Genomic DNA, 17808 nt, shown 5'->3' on the forward strand with positions numbered 1-17808 from the left:
AATATGGATGAAGTCATTGCTTATTATAATGCAGATCCAATACTGAATATTGCACCTTTTATTGTGAGGGAGAATCTTAGGTATAAATCGTTGGATATAAAATACTTAGAAGAGTAGACTGCTGTAACTGTGTGTCTTCTAAACTGCATTTACAGCCTAATTATATATCCTTTCTAAAGGGTATGTTCGTCAAGGGACATAACCCTTCCTAACTTGGCACTAACCATATTATTCCTAAGTCGGCGATCTAGGAGACACAAATTAGTAATGATTAACTAAGTGTTAGTTTAGTTAAGCACCAAACAAATGCATCATCTAGAAATTGCCGACACCTCTAGGAGAAATATATATATATATATATATATATATATAATGCCAATCATTAGAGATATATTATTATTAAGAGAAAGTACGATCTGTACTGTTAGACCTGTAGGTTTATCATGGTTATATTCTTAACACTCCCTCTTAACCTGATAATCCTACAGAGAGATATTATATCTAGCAACACCAATATAGATGGTTAAGCAAGAATTAATACTCTATATTTGTCTGTCTCTTCTTAGTATGATACAAAGTCATATTACTAAACCTTTGATATAACAAATCACTGCTACTAGTGATAAGACACAGGTTGTAACTCATAGAAACTAGTATTTCTATATCACAATGAGATCTTGAGTTTAAGATCTACCAGAATACAGGATAAACCCGGAGAATACTAAGATTCTTCCTTTATTCAATTTGTGACCCATGAACATAGCAATGTCAACATCACAATATGATCTAAAACTTATCTAGATCTTATAGTAAAATCTACTGTTTAGCACATTATCTAAGGGATTGTTATCTCTCATAATGCCTTTTATACAAGTGTTCATTATTTCAGAGATCGTCACCTCTTTAAATAATGATTACACATGGTGGAGCCCATAACAGTGAATACCCTGACAAAAAAATAAAATTATTTTATTAATAATCTAAAGAGTATAAATGGATTACAACTCAACCATACCAAGTCTCCTCCTGAAATGTTCTATTTTCACTCTAGATAGAGGTTTGGTGAGTATGTCTGCTGTCTGATCTGCAATGCAAATGAATTCCAATTTTATAGAATTCCTATCTACCATATCTCTTACATAATGGTAAGGAATTTCAATATGCTTAGACCTGTCATGGAAAACTGGATTCACTGAGAGCTTGATGGAACTCTGATTATCACAATGAATAATCGTAGGATTCATGGCTTGCCTAAATAATCCTACAAGTAACTTCCTCTTCACAAGAGGCCATTGTTGTTGCAATGTATTCGGCTTCTGTGGAGCTTTGAGCTATTGAAGACTGCTTTCTGCATATCGAAGATATCATAGCTGATCCTAAACTGAAACAACATCCTGAAGTGTTTTTCCTGTCTTTAACACTTCCACCCCAATTTGAATCGGTGAAACCATACAAATCTAAAGCAACTTTCTCATATTTGAGTCCAAAATTAAGAGTGCCTTGTAAGTATCTCATAATGTGTTTAACTGCGACTAGTTGAATCTCCTTCGGTTCACACATAAAGTGACTTAAGGCATTAACTGCATAGCAAATATCTGGTCTTGTATTTACTAAGTACATAAGAGACCTAATCATCTGTCTGTAGAGAGTAGAATGGATGGTGATTTTGTGGCTGCTTCCTTAAGTTTATGTAGATTAGTCTCCATAGGAGAAGACATAGGTTTGCAATTCCACATTCCAAATCTCTTTAAAATATCTGATGTATACTTCCCTTGATTTAGTATGATACTGTCAGAATTCTGCTGTACTTCCAGTCCTAGGAAGTAATGAAGGAGTCCTAAATCTTTCATCTCAAATTCTCTAATTAGATCTTTCTTGCACTGATCTATGAGATGATCATCACCTGTAATTAGTAGATCATCAACATACAGTATTAGAATTACAATATCATCTTTATCTCTTTTATAATATAAATTTGGATCAGCTTCATTCTTGGAGAATCCTAAGTTGGTGAGATACTTATCAACTCTTTCATACCAGGCCTTGGGAGCCTGTTTAAGCCCATAGAGAGCTTTCTTGAGCCTGCAAACAAAGGCGTTAGGATCATGAATTTCAAATCCTTCAGGTTGCTCCAGATATACTTCTTTTGAAATCTTTCCATTTAGGAATGTTTTTTTTACATCCATCTGATGTACCTTCCATCCCTTTGATGCGGCAATTGCTAAAATTGCTCTTACAGAGGTATATCTGGCAATAGGAGTAAAGGTTTCTTCATAATCAATCCCTTCTTTATGAGAAAATCCTTTGGCTACAAATCTGGCTTTATACTTCTCAATACTACCGTCAACAACATGCTTTATTTTAAATATCCATTTAGAAGAAAAAATAGGTTTTCCTTTAGGTCTTGGAACAATTTCCCAAATATCATTTTTTATAATAGATTGGTATTCTTCTGTCATAGCTTCTTTCCTGGCTGAATGTTTAATAGCATCAGAAGGATTGGTTGGCTCTGTTTTGGATAAATCACTCATGTTTGCCGAATAACCAGAGAATCTTTTAGGTCTTTTGTTTTCTCTGACTGTTCCTGAAGGTACAACAAAGTCTTGAGCTGCTTCAAATGTTTTTATGGCCGAAGGTGGTCTTTTCTTTGAATTTTCTTCAAGGTTTGTATTTTGAATTTCATCTTTGATCTCTTCTAAGTTTTCCCTCTAGGATCCAGATTCACTATTTTTTTCAGAACTAGATAAAGGAGAAGGTTCATCAGAACTTATGGCTCTTTTGAATGCAAGATCTTCTTCAAAGATTACGTCTCTACTAAGTTCAATAGTTTTTTGTCCAGGTATGAAAATCCTATATGCTTTAGAAGTTTCACTATACTCTACAAATACCTTCCTCCCAGAGGGTTCTAACTTGGTTCTCTTTTCTTTTGGAATATGGATATATACAGGATATCCAAAAATTCTAAGATGACTTATATTGGGTTTTACTTTAGTAAATACTTCTTCAGGGGTTTTATCTTTATGATAGGAGTGAGGGCTTCTGTTTTGAATATATACAATAGTACAAGAGGCTTCTGCCCAAAGATAGTATTCTAGATTTTGGTAAAAAATCATGGTCCTAGCAGCTTCTATAATTGTCGTATTCTTTCTTTTTGCTACCCTGTTTTGTTCTGGGTTATAAGGAACAATGTACTCCCTCTTAATCCCTGATTCTTTACAAAACCTTTTAAACAAGTGTGAGGTATATTCTCCTTCGTTATCGGTACTAAGGGTTTATAATTATATGTCCTGAAAATTTTTCAATTAATGCTTTGAATTCTTTAAATATTTGTAGGATTTCTTCTGATTCCTTGCATTTTAAAAAGTAAATCCATGTTTTCCTAGAGAAGTCATCTATGAACAAGATATAATACCAAAATCCTCCAAGAGAAGGAACAGACATAGGTCCACATAAATCTGAATGAATTAATTCTAGTACATTATTTCTTTTCCTAGTACTATCATGAAAGGGACTTTTGGTGGTTTTACCTAGAGCACACCTTTTGCAAATACTAGGGTGGTCTTTATTTAATTTGGGTAATCCAGTAGCCATCTTTTCCATAGTTGATAAAGTTTTAAAATTTAGATGCCCTAATCTTCTGTGCCATATTTCATTCGAATCTTCAGCATTGTGAACTAGGGCTTGAATGGATCCACTAGATTCTGTATTCAATTCATACAAATATCCCTTTCTTTGACCAATTAACTTTGCTTTCTTGATGGAAGAGTTCTTAGCCCAAGTTAATACTTTGCCATCCACGAATGCAACATTGTGTCCATCATCTTCAAGTGTTGTAATTGAGATTAGGTTTCTTTTAATCCATGGTACATAGAGTACACCTTTAAGGAGAAGAGTATTTCCTGATTTTAGTTTCAAAGTACAATTTCAAATTCTTTCAACAAAGTGTGTTGAGTTATCACCAATGGTAACTTCACTTTTAACCTTCTCTGATAAAGAATCTAGAGTTTCTTTGTATCCCGTTATATGTCTAGAAGATCCACTATCAATTACCCATGGTTTATTTGAAATTTCATTTGATAGAGAGGAATACAAAACACGGTTCTTAGAATCATAAGTATCTTCTTCTCCAATGACATTTGTACAATTTGCCTATTGTTTGGAATTTTCAGGACAATTAGATCTATAGTGTCCAAATTTTTCACATTTGAAACACTTTATTTTAGATAGATCTTTCTTGGGCATTCCATTCTTTTGATTTCCTTTTTTCTTCTTGAAATGCTTCTTCTTGCCCTTATAGGAGTTTGCATTAAGAACGTGAAGTTCTTCATCTTCTACTTTTGGTTTCCCTCCTTTCTTTAGTTTTCTAGATTCCTCTTGAAGACAATCTTTCTTGAGTCTGTTAAAGTTTGGAAGCTGATCTCTGGCACTTATTGCTTGTGCAAATCTCTCCCATGAATCTGGCAATCCATCTATAGCCATAAGCGTTAATTCTGTGTCATTAATGATGGTTCCTATGCTTGATAGTTCATCTCTAATGCCGGCAACTCTTAAGAAATGAGAATTTATTGATTCTCCTTTCTTTATTTGAATGTGATTCAATTGCCTTTTTAGTGCAAGAACCCTAGTTGCGTTGTTTACTTCATATGCATTTTGTAATGCATTCATCATATTAAAGGCAGTTTGATGTTTTGGTAAGCATAGGTACGATATCATTTTTAACTTCATCCAATATGATTTGAATAGCTTTTCTATTTCTTTTGCTCCATATGGATTTGTGAGGTTCAACTGGGGGTTGTTTGGATGCTCCATCAACGAATTGTTTTACATTGTTCTCTTCAAGAATCATCAAGATTCTGAATTTTCAGGCTTCAAAGTGTTCTTTCCCATCAAACGTGTCCTCGGGTCTGATTGTCTATGCCATTGAAGATAGGAGAAAATTACTAAATATATAAAGTTTGATAACTGAATTTTGCAGAGCCCTAGGTTTGATAACTTGGCTCTGAGACCATGTAAAGTTTCTTCTAAATCCTTATCTCTTAATCAGACTTTCAATCCAGTCTTATATGCTGAGTTAGATCTTTTAAGTATTCTGAATATGGATGAAGTTATTGCTTATTATAATGCAGATCCAATACTGAATATTGCACCTTTTATTGTGAGGGAGAATCTCAAGTATAAATCGTTAGATATGAAATACTTAGAAGAGCAGACTGCTGTAACTGTGTGTCTTTTAAACTGCATTTACAACCTAATTATATATCCTTTCTAAAGGGTATGTCCCTCAAGGGACATAACCCTTCCTAACTTGGCACTAACCATATTAGTCCTAAGTCGGCGATCTAGGAGACACAGATTAGTAATGACTAACTAAGTAAGTGTTAGTTTATTCAAGCACCAAACAAATGCATCATCTAGAAATCGCCGACACCTCTAGGAGAAATATATATATATATATATATAAAATGCCAATCATTAGAGATATATTATTATTAAGAGAAAGTACGGTCTGTACTATCAGACTTGTAGGTTTATCATGGTTATATTCTTAATAGATTTTTGCTAACCTGTTGAAGCGGATTGACGATTTTTGCCCTTGAATCTTTGGGTGATTTCTCCAAAAATCATCTGAAATCGTCAAAATCGGCCTTATAAATTAGCAATTTGGTCAAAAAGCATTAAATTTTTTACATATGCGATGGATTTATTTTTATGTTCCTTGTTTATGTATGTTAGGCTTTAACTTCTAGTTGATGATGTTATAGTGTGTTTAAGTTATATTCCATAAAGGGTGGATGAAATAAGTTTTAAATCATTAAAATCCCTAAATTTCAAAGTTTTTTTCACTTTGCCAATTCGTAGCCAATTTATGGCCGATTCACGAGTCAAGTCAGCCTTGCTGATTCTGATCCGATTCCAAGTTTTGCTTTTTTGATATATATATATATATATATATATATATATATATGAGTTTAATTATTATAATGAACAAACATTTCTATTCTTACTCTCTTATAAATATTAGGGGAGGTTGCAATTAAAAAACACATACCAAATAAATTGCAGTGCTTAGTACATTTGCAACGATCCCGGAAAACCAATAGTAAGATCATAAAGAAAGTTTGTAGACGAACAAAGACTCAAATAATGATAAGGTATTATGTTTGTACAATGTCAACCTATATGGTTAATAGACAACTATGTTGCACAAAATATTAGAAATGGGAATCCAAGAATATACTACAAGTGATATCTAGATGTGTCATTTATGGTGATGATTTAGATGAAATTTAAGGTATCACCAATGTAAATTGAAAATTGGAACTATTACATAGCTTACCATAGGGTATTAGTATATCAAATAAAAAAATACTACTACTTTTTAGCTTCAAGAGTATCTGAACTTTGAATGAAAATTGCTATACAACTCCTCTTGGGATTGCAATTGTACCTACGTACACTGCCTAAGCCAAGTTTCTTGTCTTTATTTGTCTTAAACCAAGGGAAACATATCACCAAACAAACATTGAAATAATTTAGTAGAGCTTAGGCCATCTGAAAAGGAGTCCTTAATATTAGAGTTGGGTTGCTCTTCTCATTTGAGAACAAGTAGGCCTACTTTGGCCAAGGAACTCACAAGAGTATGGACCATCTGAGGAAAGTAATTCAGAGAACAAGTAGGTCTACTTTGGCTAAGGAACTCAAGAGAGTATGGACAATCTCAGGAAAGTAATTTAGAACTAGCACACGGCTTCATCTTTAGATATGTAGCATTTTCTTGAGTGCAAAATTTATAACAAGGCCTAGATTTCCTTTTAGTACACACAAAGATTGATGCAAATTTCTTTCTTAGGACATTGGTTTCGACAAAGTGGAAGGCTAGCTTGGGTAAAGGCAAATTATTTAAACCAGACCCCCTTTTGAGATATGCTAGAAAATATGGTTAATCATTTTCTGAGCCACAAAGAGGTGAAAGCATTAAGCTTTTACTAAAATGCAGCGAGGAAAAGTTTTCTTGAGTATTAGTGCTACAAACATAATAAATGGGAGTTGGAAAATGAGAGATAAGAACCCAATAAATTTGTAATCGGACTAGAAAACAGTAGACATATGGTACATTTGTTTAGCACAATTGATGGTTGAGAAGTTGAGATTAGCTAGAATGTTTTCACCCAATTCAAGTGCAAGGAGAAGAATTTTCTGGGAACAAGAGTATTTAAATGGTTAGAAAAATGAAATGTACAAGTGTTCTCTTCTCTAGTCTTGCAAATTTGAACCTAATTTCTTCTCGAGTTTGAAACTTCCTTTTTAGATAAAGTAGATAATTAGGAATGTACTTTTTTTAGTGTAAAATTGTTTTGTTCTTTAAAATTCAATCGCTGTATATCCATCCAGTACCAACGCTATATTGTATTTTAAGCAATCTGCTAATTGCAATTCCATCTTTAATTGTTTGTTATTAATCATAAATTTTATTGCTGCCTTGGTTGCAGATATTACTATAGCAGCAGCCTAGGTTATTATTATGACCCAAGTACAGGATTTTTCTGCAGTGCAACAACAGGAAAATGGTATATGCGTCTACTTCTGTATTTTCTTTTGTTCTTAAGAGTGCATTACTAGACCATATAGAAATAGTGTTTCTCCCTAGACCATATTTTAAATAGTGCTTTTCCAAGTGTCAAGTATGCAAGGACAGATTTCATAGATGGCAACTATTTTTCTGTATTTTTGGGGCTGAGAAAGGAACTACTATTATTCTTAGTTACCGGTTCGTGTACAAGAACCTGGTATGTAGGATTGGATTTTTTTTAAGATGGGGTTTTGGGATTCATTCGGGTTATTTATGCAATCTAGAAGCACGGATTAAGATTCTAATATTATAATGTCACATATTATTGTATAAACAACAAAAACATCATAACCTTGTAATCATACCTTCGCAGCATCATATATCTCAAGTTCAATATCAAAATATTAAAATAATAATATCGAGTTCAAGTATCATTCTTTCAGCAATTGGAACTTTAGTTTTAAGTTATAATCAGCAAATGGATTCTCTAAATCACCAACAGCAACATCATCACCATTGGCATTAGATGAACCACAAGCAATGCCAATACCACTTGCACTAATAGTGTTCTCGCTTCCAATTCCTCAAATGAAGCAAGCTGAGAAGTGGAAGCATCCAAGTCTTTATGGAAGCTTACCTCTTTCAGCCAAAAGCTTGTAAATGAGTAGGAATGAAGCTGTGACACTTGATCAAGCTTCAAAAATCTGTCTTCAACTCTCCCTATATGATGCTATAAGCCCCCGAGATTTTATGCATTGAATTCTTTATATCCAATTATTGATAATGACCCCTGTCCGATTAATTGGAAGCTCTATATGGTGATAAATCATATTTTAAGTATTAAACAATATCTATGGGTAAAGGGAATTGCAAGCTACTTATATAACATTTTTCAAGTAGGATGTTGATTACAAAAAAAACAAGCTCTTTGTACAATGAAGTAATAAGCGTTTAACAACTTGGAAAGTAGGAATGTTATTAGTGCAGTTGATCCCATTGACATTGGCATGGTTTGTGAATCAACTAATGCCTTTGATGACAAAGAAGAAGATATAGATTTAGATAACCCATTAGATGATTGAAACTTAGTATAAAGTCCTAATTGTTGAAAGTCAAGACAATGATACTTGAAGTCAATATTATTTTAGTATTTTGTTGTTGATAATAGATATGATACTATGATTACAAGTTTATAGTGTTTTTATGATACTATGTGGCATTCTAAGATCAGTTCATTTTTCTGGGCTGTATTCATATGCGTATATAGATAATTGTTACATGTTTTTGTACTAATCAACCCAAACCCCATCTCAAAATTTTGCTGTATGAGCGAATCGGGTCTTTGAACACGAACTTGAACCCAAACTTGAACCGGTAACTTAGTTCTAAAGAGTAAATATAAAATCAATTCGTTGATTCCAGAAGTCATTTGATAGACTGATAGACATAATATGAAACATTGATCTTATTGAAAGATGCCAAGAAAAATAATTTTGCATCATGCATAGGGACATTGAGTAACATACTCAAAAGATGGAGTCATCATACAATTGGTTCCTTGGAAACTGCTTCTCTTCCTCCGTCTTCCTTGCTTTTCCTCTTTAATTTCGGGTTTGTGCCAAATAGGAAGGGCATGGGTTTTAAAGGTGTTTTGGGTTTGAGGGCATTTGTGGGCCTTCTACTTTTAGGGTTTTAACTTTTGTTTATTTTAAAATGGCTTTTTGTTTTTTTCTATGCATTTGATGTGGGGAGGGTTGAAGTCCCTCAAAAGACCACAGCAAGGGGGACTGGGAGAGAATATCCTCTACAAGTCCCTAGTACATCTTGGACATTATCCAAAATCAAAAACATATTCACAAATATTACGATATAGCATCAACGATGGCTGTTTCTTTATTGCCAGGAGATAGGGACAGGGATGGGAAACAAGGAATCCAATTTCCAAACAGTAGTTGAGATGACAGAAAGCCAATAAAGTATTATACGTATATATAATTTGTTTGTAAACCAAAATGCTAGGATATCAGATTCAACTCCTGGAGCCAGGTCCTGGTCCTTATTTGCTTCGTGTTTGGGTGCTGCCACAGTTGGTCCTAGGTTTACACCAGATTCAGCGGACTCTGAGAATAAGAAACAGGGTCCATGCAATACAGAATGAATATGGAAACATCTGTCAGTGCCTTTGTGCCTTGCCTCTGCTTGCGATGGAGGGGGAAGCTTCAGCTTTCTAGTAAAATTTATCTTTGAAGTTCTGTTTTTATTCGATTTTTCCTTTCTCAAATCAAATATAATTTATTTGTACTTCACGTTTTAAATTAGTTGATTTGATATTTAATTTTGCTTTTTATTGCATATGTTAAAATTATTTTAAAAAATAAATTAAATTACACTTATATTATAATATATCTATTATTGATATATTATGAGTTAATATCTTAAAAGAAAATTTTAAACATTTTTTTATTATTTAATTATTTTGTTTTGTTAATAGTTTTATTAAATATTCAAACATATAAACATTTTCAAACTTATAATTAAAAAATGTATGTAATATATATATCTGTATCCGTACCCAGGGGGAAAATTCCTCGCACTGCCATACCCAAACTCATATTTCATACATGCTACCGTACTGCAATTGGCAACTCAGCTAAAAGGCATCAAATTCAGAATTTAAGAAAAATAGTGAACAATGCAGCAAAATTTAGAAAGACACAAAATGCATTAAAAGTTTTATGATACTATGTAGTATGTAAGATATTGAACTTTGAAGCTAGTAACAATTCTATTCATTTGTAATCTAAATTGCATCAAATCCTGAATTAATGACAAAAGTGAAACAATGCAGCAAAATTTAGGAAGATAGGAAATGTGTTAGAAGTTTTAGGATGCTATGTAAGATATGAACTTTGAAGCAAGAAGCAATTCTATTCATTATTAGCTTTTGTGTTCATTAATTGTGAGTGCATGAAATTCGATTTTTAATTTTAATTGTTTAATATATTTTTAAATTTTTTTTGGTAGGAGATGAGGACTTTTTTAAGATAGGAAATATGACATTTGAGGCTTTGGAATTTTTTTTTTGTTTATCTTGCATTTTGAGGTGTGCTATAGAAGCTATGTGCCTTTCTGTGTGCGTCTTTTCCTTGTTTTCAATGAATAGATTCATGTAGGTTTCTCCATTTCCACTAGACAATTCTTTAGGATGGTGTTTATAAGAATATCCGTTGAATTTAGCGTTGGGAGGCTAACTATATTGTCTCAAGTTAGTCCTTAGCCAAGCATGATGAGAATTAATTATTTTAATTATGGTCTCTTATCAATTGTAACGACTTTTCAATTTCTATTTGTCCATTCAATTTCTAATGAGAATGGAGTGACCTTTAAACTTCCATGAAGATCTATAAAGAGGACCAAGTTGAATTCAAGATCAGCATGATATGGAGAGACAACTCGTTTGCTAAGATTGCCAATTTGTATCACATCTTATATATGGAGTTCATGGGCAGACATCTCAACCACGGGATTGCCCAACTCCTATAGAGTTCATGGGCATACATCTCATTCACGAGATAGCCCAAATTTTATGAGCTCGGACACACAACTCCTCCATGAGTTTGTCCAAATTTGATTGATTTGCAGGCATACATCTCACTTATGAGATTGTCCACAATTGTACAAAATTTTATTTAATATTATGAAGAAATTGAATTCTTGATATTGTTTATTATGTGTTTACAATACCACTATTTCTTTCTTTCGGTATTGTCCTCTGAATTGACAAAACGATTCAGATCAAAGCATCTCACCCAGATCGATATATGCGGATAGAGTCTTTAGCATAGTTACACCACCCTGAGGGACGGGGGGACGGCGAAACGGGGGGACAAGTTTCCGGGACGGGGGGACAAAGGGGCCTTAATTTGGGGACGGCGGGGGGACGGTGGGGGGACGGCGGCAGGGGACAAGAGGGGTGTATATATCTATGCATATGGTATTTAAAAATGTTAGTTATGAAAATATGTATTGCAATATAGGATGTAAAGATGTAAAAGAGTGAATACTTGAAACATTGCATTGAATTGGAACATCGAACATTAAACATAAATAGTTGAATTTGCAAATAGTGAATAGCAGGATGTCCCCCATCCTCGGTGGAGGTGGTGGAATCTAGTGGCACCGCTGGGGACGGGGAGACGGAGTCCCCAAGTCTCCGGTGCGTTGAAGTCTCCGAGACGTCGGGCAAAAAGGGGGGGGACGCGTCCCCGTGTTACTATGGTCTTTAGTGATGCACTGCATCACTTGAGACATTAATAATTATGACTAATCAACACCCTCAGCAGTGGTAATGATCCATTGAGATCAGACCAACATCACATCCAACCAAGTATGAAGACAACTATCAAAACGGCACTGAAATTAATCAATCTCCAAATCGGCGATTAACAATTGTTAAGATTGTAACAAACTATTATATGAGAAACTGCGATTAATGGAAGTTGCAATTAGTTTGGGTTACTATTAGACATGCCTTTTTGGTTATCCAAGAGATGCCTGCTGGCACGCTGGCAATAAAGGGGTCTTATATTGCATTTAGTTGATCATTAAAAAAAGATCGAAGAGACACACATATTGGAGGTCAAATCAATGCACATCGCAGATTATTATATTTACTTGCAACCATCTACATATAGTGATGTGATATTGCAGTGATTGGACACACACACACAGTAATTTGATAGTGCAGCGATTGGACATAATATACACTGACTTGATATTGGAGCGATCCTATATTGAGATATATATATTTACTTGCAGCCATATACAGTGATGTGATATTGCAGTGATTGGAGACACACACAGAGTAATGTGATATTGCAGCGATTGGACATAATATACACCGACTTAATATTGCAGCGATCTTATTTTCAGGTATATATGTGTGTGTGTGTGTGTGTGTGTGCGTGTATATATATATGCGTGTGTGTGTGTGTGTATGACCATACAGATTGATATACATTCTCAGGCAGAGACTACAAACTGACACGTATTCACAACAGTTCATATTGATTGACAAATTAATACTGGTATATTGCAGATTGATCATAGATTGCTATTGACAATTGTATTCAGGCCTTAATCATTTGATAAGTATAATCAGAGATTATTTGCTGGTTTTTTCACCTTCAAGCTCGAATGTTTTCCCAGGGTACATACTGTGTTAATTAGTTAAAAATCTGCATTATTTATTAATCTGATCATAAAAGCCACAATATCTAGTTATTAGATTTGACCATTTGCACTGGAACTATAGGAGCCCTCATAGACAACATGGCACCATGGTGGTAAAAACAATTCATAAGCCTAAGTTATACCATCCACAACATCATTTTATGAGTTCATAATTGATAGCCACATTATAAAGATGCATAATACGTTATTAGATCTCAACATGTCTTTTCAGGGGTTGGGGGTTGGCAAGGACAAAATAGACAGCATGGTGCCCAGTGGAGGTGCATGATAGCTGAATCTTAATGCATAAGTAAGGAGCACATTTCACACTGCCATTACATCATCGTTATTTCACAATGCAATATTATGTTGTAAACTACATTATCAAATCTTAACTTGTCTGTGGGGAGTAGGGAGAGGAGAGTAGTATGGGTAGTTGATATAGTGGATGCTCCCAACTAAGTTATTAATTCTAGATCACACAGAACATACAATTTTCACATTGTTATGTATCCTTTCAAGCTAATATGTTGCACTAAAGACCCACTCCATGCTAGCTCTATTTTTGGGACACATTGTAGTTGTCTATGATTGTTTATGCCAATATCAACAGAATAATGGGGAACATGGTACTCCCATTATTAAAATAGATCCAAAGATCAATGCGATCAATTTGATAGGGTTATAAAAGGCATTGTTCCATGGAGACTTGCACCTGCTCATCTTGACTGAGTAGAAACACAAATACAACAACCAACTCAATTGTAAATGATTAATATTTTGAAACCAATTTGTATTGCAATTTAACTAAAAGTTGTAATAAGTGAATAAGACTTCTGTGACACCCCTCATAGATGAAAGTACTGTAAATTGATTACAACTTTTCTCTGAACAATGTACATAATCTGAGATGTATAAATGTTCATTTATCGATTACTTCCACCTGATGTGAAGAAACGTTTCTATTTTATTTCAACCTGAAAGAAAACATTCTTCTGCGAATTGTATAGACCACGAACACTGTAGTTTCAACCAGAATTGCTTTGTGCTGTCTCCTGAGACTTCATAGTTTACAGAAAATAAACTTTTCCAGGATTCTGATAATACAATTTTCTATGATAAATATAAGACTTGAATCATATTAGATTTTCGTTTTAATAGGCTTTGATGTATACCTGAAACCTCCCTTTTGAAATTAGAATATTGTATATGAACACCTGCATAGACTGCGTATTCAAATTTTCTTCAGCCTTGTGCAATGTATCTGCTCCAACTGATCCAACTTCATGTGTAAGTCTTTCCTATATGAAGCTCCTTTGTGTTTCTGTCAGCCGCTTATCAATTCTGTGTTTTTACTCTAAGCACAATTAAATATTCATCATACTCTCTTATTACCACACATTCTTATTAGAAAGACTACACCCACACACCCACACACACACCCACAGATACACACATACACACACGCACGCGCACACACATGTAAGTGGAAGTTGTTTGGTTGCAAACTACAAAATGGAAAGACTGTCTTCAACCTTCTTGTACTTGTATTTTGTCTTGCGTAGCTCGTTGTAAGTCTTAATTATTTGTCTTAACCATAGATTAAAATATTGCTGTTTTATTGCCGAGAAGTATACTTCTCGTGAGAATTTTCTGGCGGCGAGAAAACTCTAGTTTTTATCACCACATTAGGGCTCCGAGAATTTCAACTTATTGCTGTGAGAAGTTGGCGAGAAGTCGGCGATACATCGCCAATTTCTCACGATAACTTAGTGTTTTCTTGTGGGCGGCATCTAGTATATACCTGCAGTTTAAAAAACGCCATTTCATTGTTTCATTTGCTGCGTTTGGCGTCTTGGGTGGAGGAGAAGGGTTTTGGAGCAGCACTTAGGTGTTTGGCATTGATTTGTAGCAATTTCCAGCGGATTAGGATCGAATTCGAAGCGGATTCAAAGCTCTTTCCAAGCAAATCCGGATCCACAAGTAAGTTTCTCAATTTTTTTTTTGTTTTGAGTTAAACTTATTTTTGTCTTCCCATACTTGCATATCTTGCATCATACTTGCATCATACTTGCATATCTTGCATTTGTAATGTTCTCTAATACATTTTACGGTTTTAGAGTGTAATGAGTCATGACAAAGACCTAACACCATCTTTTTGCAATTTTCCCAAAAACAATCAAGTTTTTCTCAATAATTTCAAAACTTTAAGGCTAATACATTTTTTGTTTTATTCTCTGATTTTCCAGCAAATATGGCTTCCTCTACATCTAGGTCAGCTGCAGCATCTCCCAATGGTCCCATAGCATGTCCATCTGGATTCATAGGCACGTGCCCTAAAGGGGCTAGAGACTTTGCATGGAAATATGCCTTTGAAGGAACAAAGTATAATAGTGTCATATGCATGAAATGCGAAAAACAAATCCGTGGAGGCATATCTCGTTTGAAGTACCACCTTGCTGGTATAGAAAAGCGTGACACAAGGATTTGTGATGCAACTATGGAAGAAATAAAAAGGGAGATGATTGCTTTGCTTAGTGCCCAAGAAGAGAAGAAGTTGAAAAAGGAAAGGGCAAAATTGGCCATGAGGGCAGCCATTTACGAATCGCAAGGTATGTTTCCTCTTAACAATCATTTATTATTTTCTAATCACGACTAATGCTTGTGCTGAAACAATTATCAATTTATCATGATTCATAATGAGATGATGTGGGTTGTGTCATGTGACTAGGTATCCCAACAACCCTTGATGAAGAAGAAGAAGCAGTTGAGGGGATAGTGGGCTCTTTTCGTGGCCCAAGGATCCGTGCACGGAACACACCTACTACTCATGGCAGGTCCTCGGGCTCAACTTCCACATCTGTTGGGTCTAGTAGATCGCAAAACTCTTCTATTGATGGTTATTTTGTGCATAGAAACACACCTGGAGCACAACCATCATTGGAGGGTATTGGATGGGACCATGATGTGCATGAGCAACTTGACATTCAATTTGCTGATTTTTGGTTTTTTAACAAGCTCTCTTTCAATGTTGCAGCAAGTCCATATTTTCTGAATTTTGTGACTGGTTGTACGGTAGCAGGAAAGGGCTACAAACCACCTACTCCTGCAGCCTTGAGTGGAAGGTAATTCACTTGTTTCAAACTTTAATACTTTTACAGTTTTGCAATTTACTTGTTTTTGTTCAAAGTAATTTTTCTTAATCAAACTCGTGTACTTAAAGTGAATTTCATTTTTTATTTTGTGCTTCTAGATTGTTGAAAGATGTTGTTTCTAGGGGTAAAGATGTGGTTGAAGAGCAAAAGTTAGAATGGAAACAATATGGCTGCACCATACTTTCAGATGGATGGACGGATGGAGGAAACCGTACCATCATCAACTTTTTAGTTTCTTGCAAGGATCAAGTAGTCTTTCTTAAATCCTTGGATGCCTCAGACAAGATAAAGACAGCTGAGACTTTGGCTCGAATGCTAGAGAATATTGTGATATAGGTTGGGGCTGAAAATGTGGTGCAAATCATAACCGACAATGCAGCGGCATATGTGGCAGCGGGTAAGATCTTACAAGAAAAGCATAGCACACTCTTTTGGTCTCCATGTGCAACGCATGTTATTGACCTTCTTTTGGAGGATATAGGGAAATTGGATTGGGTGAAATCGGTTGTAGAGGAAACAAGGACGATAACAAAATATATCTACAATCACCCTTGGGTCTTTCGCTTGATGAGAGACTACACCAAAGACAAGGAGTTGGTTAGCCCGCGGTCACAAGATTTGCAACGATTTTTTTAACTTTGCAAAGTGTTCTTAAACATATGAATCCTTTGAGGCAGATGTTTGTGTCCAAAATGGCTGCAGTCAAGTTATTCAAAGAAGGTCGATGGGCAGAGTGTTGCACACATTGTGTTTGACATCTAGTTTTTTGAGCGAGCTACAAAAATTGTGGACGTGAGTTGGAAACTTCAAAATTTGATTTTTTTTTTGTACTTATTAATCAAGTCTTTCAGTATTATTTTATAACCCTACTCTCTAATTAATAATTATTTTCTACTTTTCAATTGTAGGTGGTGAATGTTTACCGTACTGGTAAAGAAATCAATGCATACAGACAATGGAACAGAATAGCAAAATTATATTCGCATATGCCAGACATACATTATGCTTCATAAGATTAACGATAGTAGATTATTGATGCTTTACAATGATCCCAGGCAGGATATAAATACTACCGCCGAACCTTCCTGAAGGAGTCCATCGGCCGCAACATTACTTCCGCTACAAACTATTTACCCGTCGGCTACAAAATACAAAACACCGATGACAACCAATCCGTTGGTTACAAGAATACCGCCAGAACCATCCAGTCGGCTAACACCATCCCCCCCAAAAAAACAGTCGTCTCTTGACGACTAACAAAATTAGGAGACAACGTACAGACAACAGAAGAAATACTAGAGAGAAGGGGGCGTCCCAGAAGTGTGCTGCTGGCGACGTAAGTCATACACTTGCTCTGTCTTGATGCAGAGATCTGTCTGAATTTGAGAATTAACTTCAACGACCTCTTTTAGAAGAAGCATCGCATCCATAGCTTGCGTCCTGGCTAACTGCATCTCGTGCTCAGCCGCATCCTTATCTCGGACTGTCGCCTCTGTACCTTGCCTAGCCACGTCCCTCTCCTGCACCGCTGCTGCCATATCTGCCAGTAGTGCTGCCCGCTCGGCGGCCCATGCTGCCTGCTGGTCGGCCAAGTCGGCGGCTAGCTTCTGTCTAGCCTCACTCTCAGCTGTCAATGATCTCTCTACTGCAACCCTGTCCGCCTCCACACGTCGACGACCATAGTAAACATCCTTGTACAATCGCACAATCTCATGTGCCAGCTTCATCATAGGGGTGTCATTGGGTCCCAACTCCGGCTCAATAGCCCAATCTGCCAACATCTCAACTGTCTCCACCGCCGGCCAGCCCATCTACAAAACAAGTCTGAAATCGTCGAGGACAAATCCCACG

At 35.5% G+C, this 17808-nt stretch overlaps 2 protein-coding genes across 4 annotated transcripts in view; both read left to right on the forward strand.

Moving 5' to 3' along the window:
* Positions 1–17808, forward strand: part of LOC149534534 (uncharacterized) — a 98205-nt gene that overhangs the window by 56206 nt on the left and 24191 nt on the right. For all 3 annotated transcript variants that reach the window (XM_089807003.1, XM_089807002.1, XM_089807004.1), the window contains exon 9: positions 7491–7568. In XM_089807003.1, the coding sequence (XP_089663129.1) occupies positions 7491–7568 (78 nt within the window). The remainder of the gene's footprint in view (positions 1–7490; positions 7569–17808) is intronic.
* Positions 14469–15476, forward strand: LOC149534535 (uncharacterized). The gene is made up of 2 exons (XM_089807005.1): positions 14469–14785; positions 15052–15476. The coding sequence occupies exon 2, from the start codon at positions 15057–15059 to the stop codon at positions 15459–15461; it is 405 nt and encodes a 134-aa protein (XP_089663131.1). The 5' UTR covers positions 14469–14785; positions 15052–15056; the 3' UTR covers positions 15462–15476.

The sequence above is a fragment of the Cupressus sempervirens genome, chromosome 10, assembly GCF_028749045.1.
Source record: "Cupressus sempervirens isolate cs-2001-9-10 chromosome 10, ASM2874904v1, whole genome shotgun sequence".
Lineage (NCBI taxonomy): Eukaryota > Viridiplantae > Streptophyta > Pinopsida > Cupressales > Cupressaceae > Cupressus > Cupressus sempervirens.

What these genes read in the sequence shown, in the direction of transcription:
- LOC149534535 (XM_089807005.1), top strand. Translation starts at nt 15,057, where the DNA reads ATGGCTTCCTCTACATCTAGGTCAGCTGCAGCATCTCCCAATGGTCCC.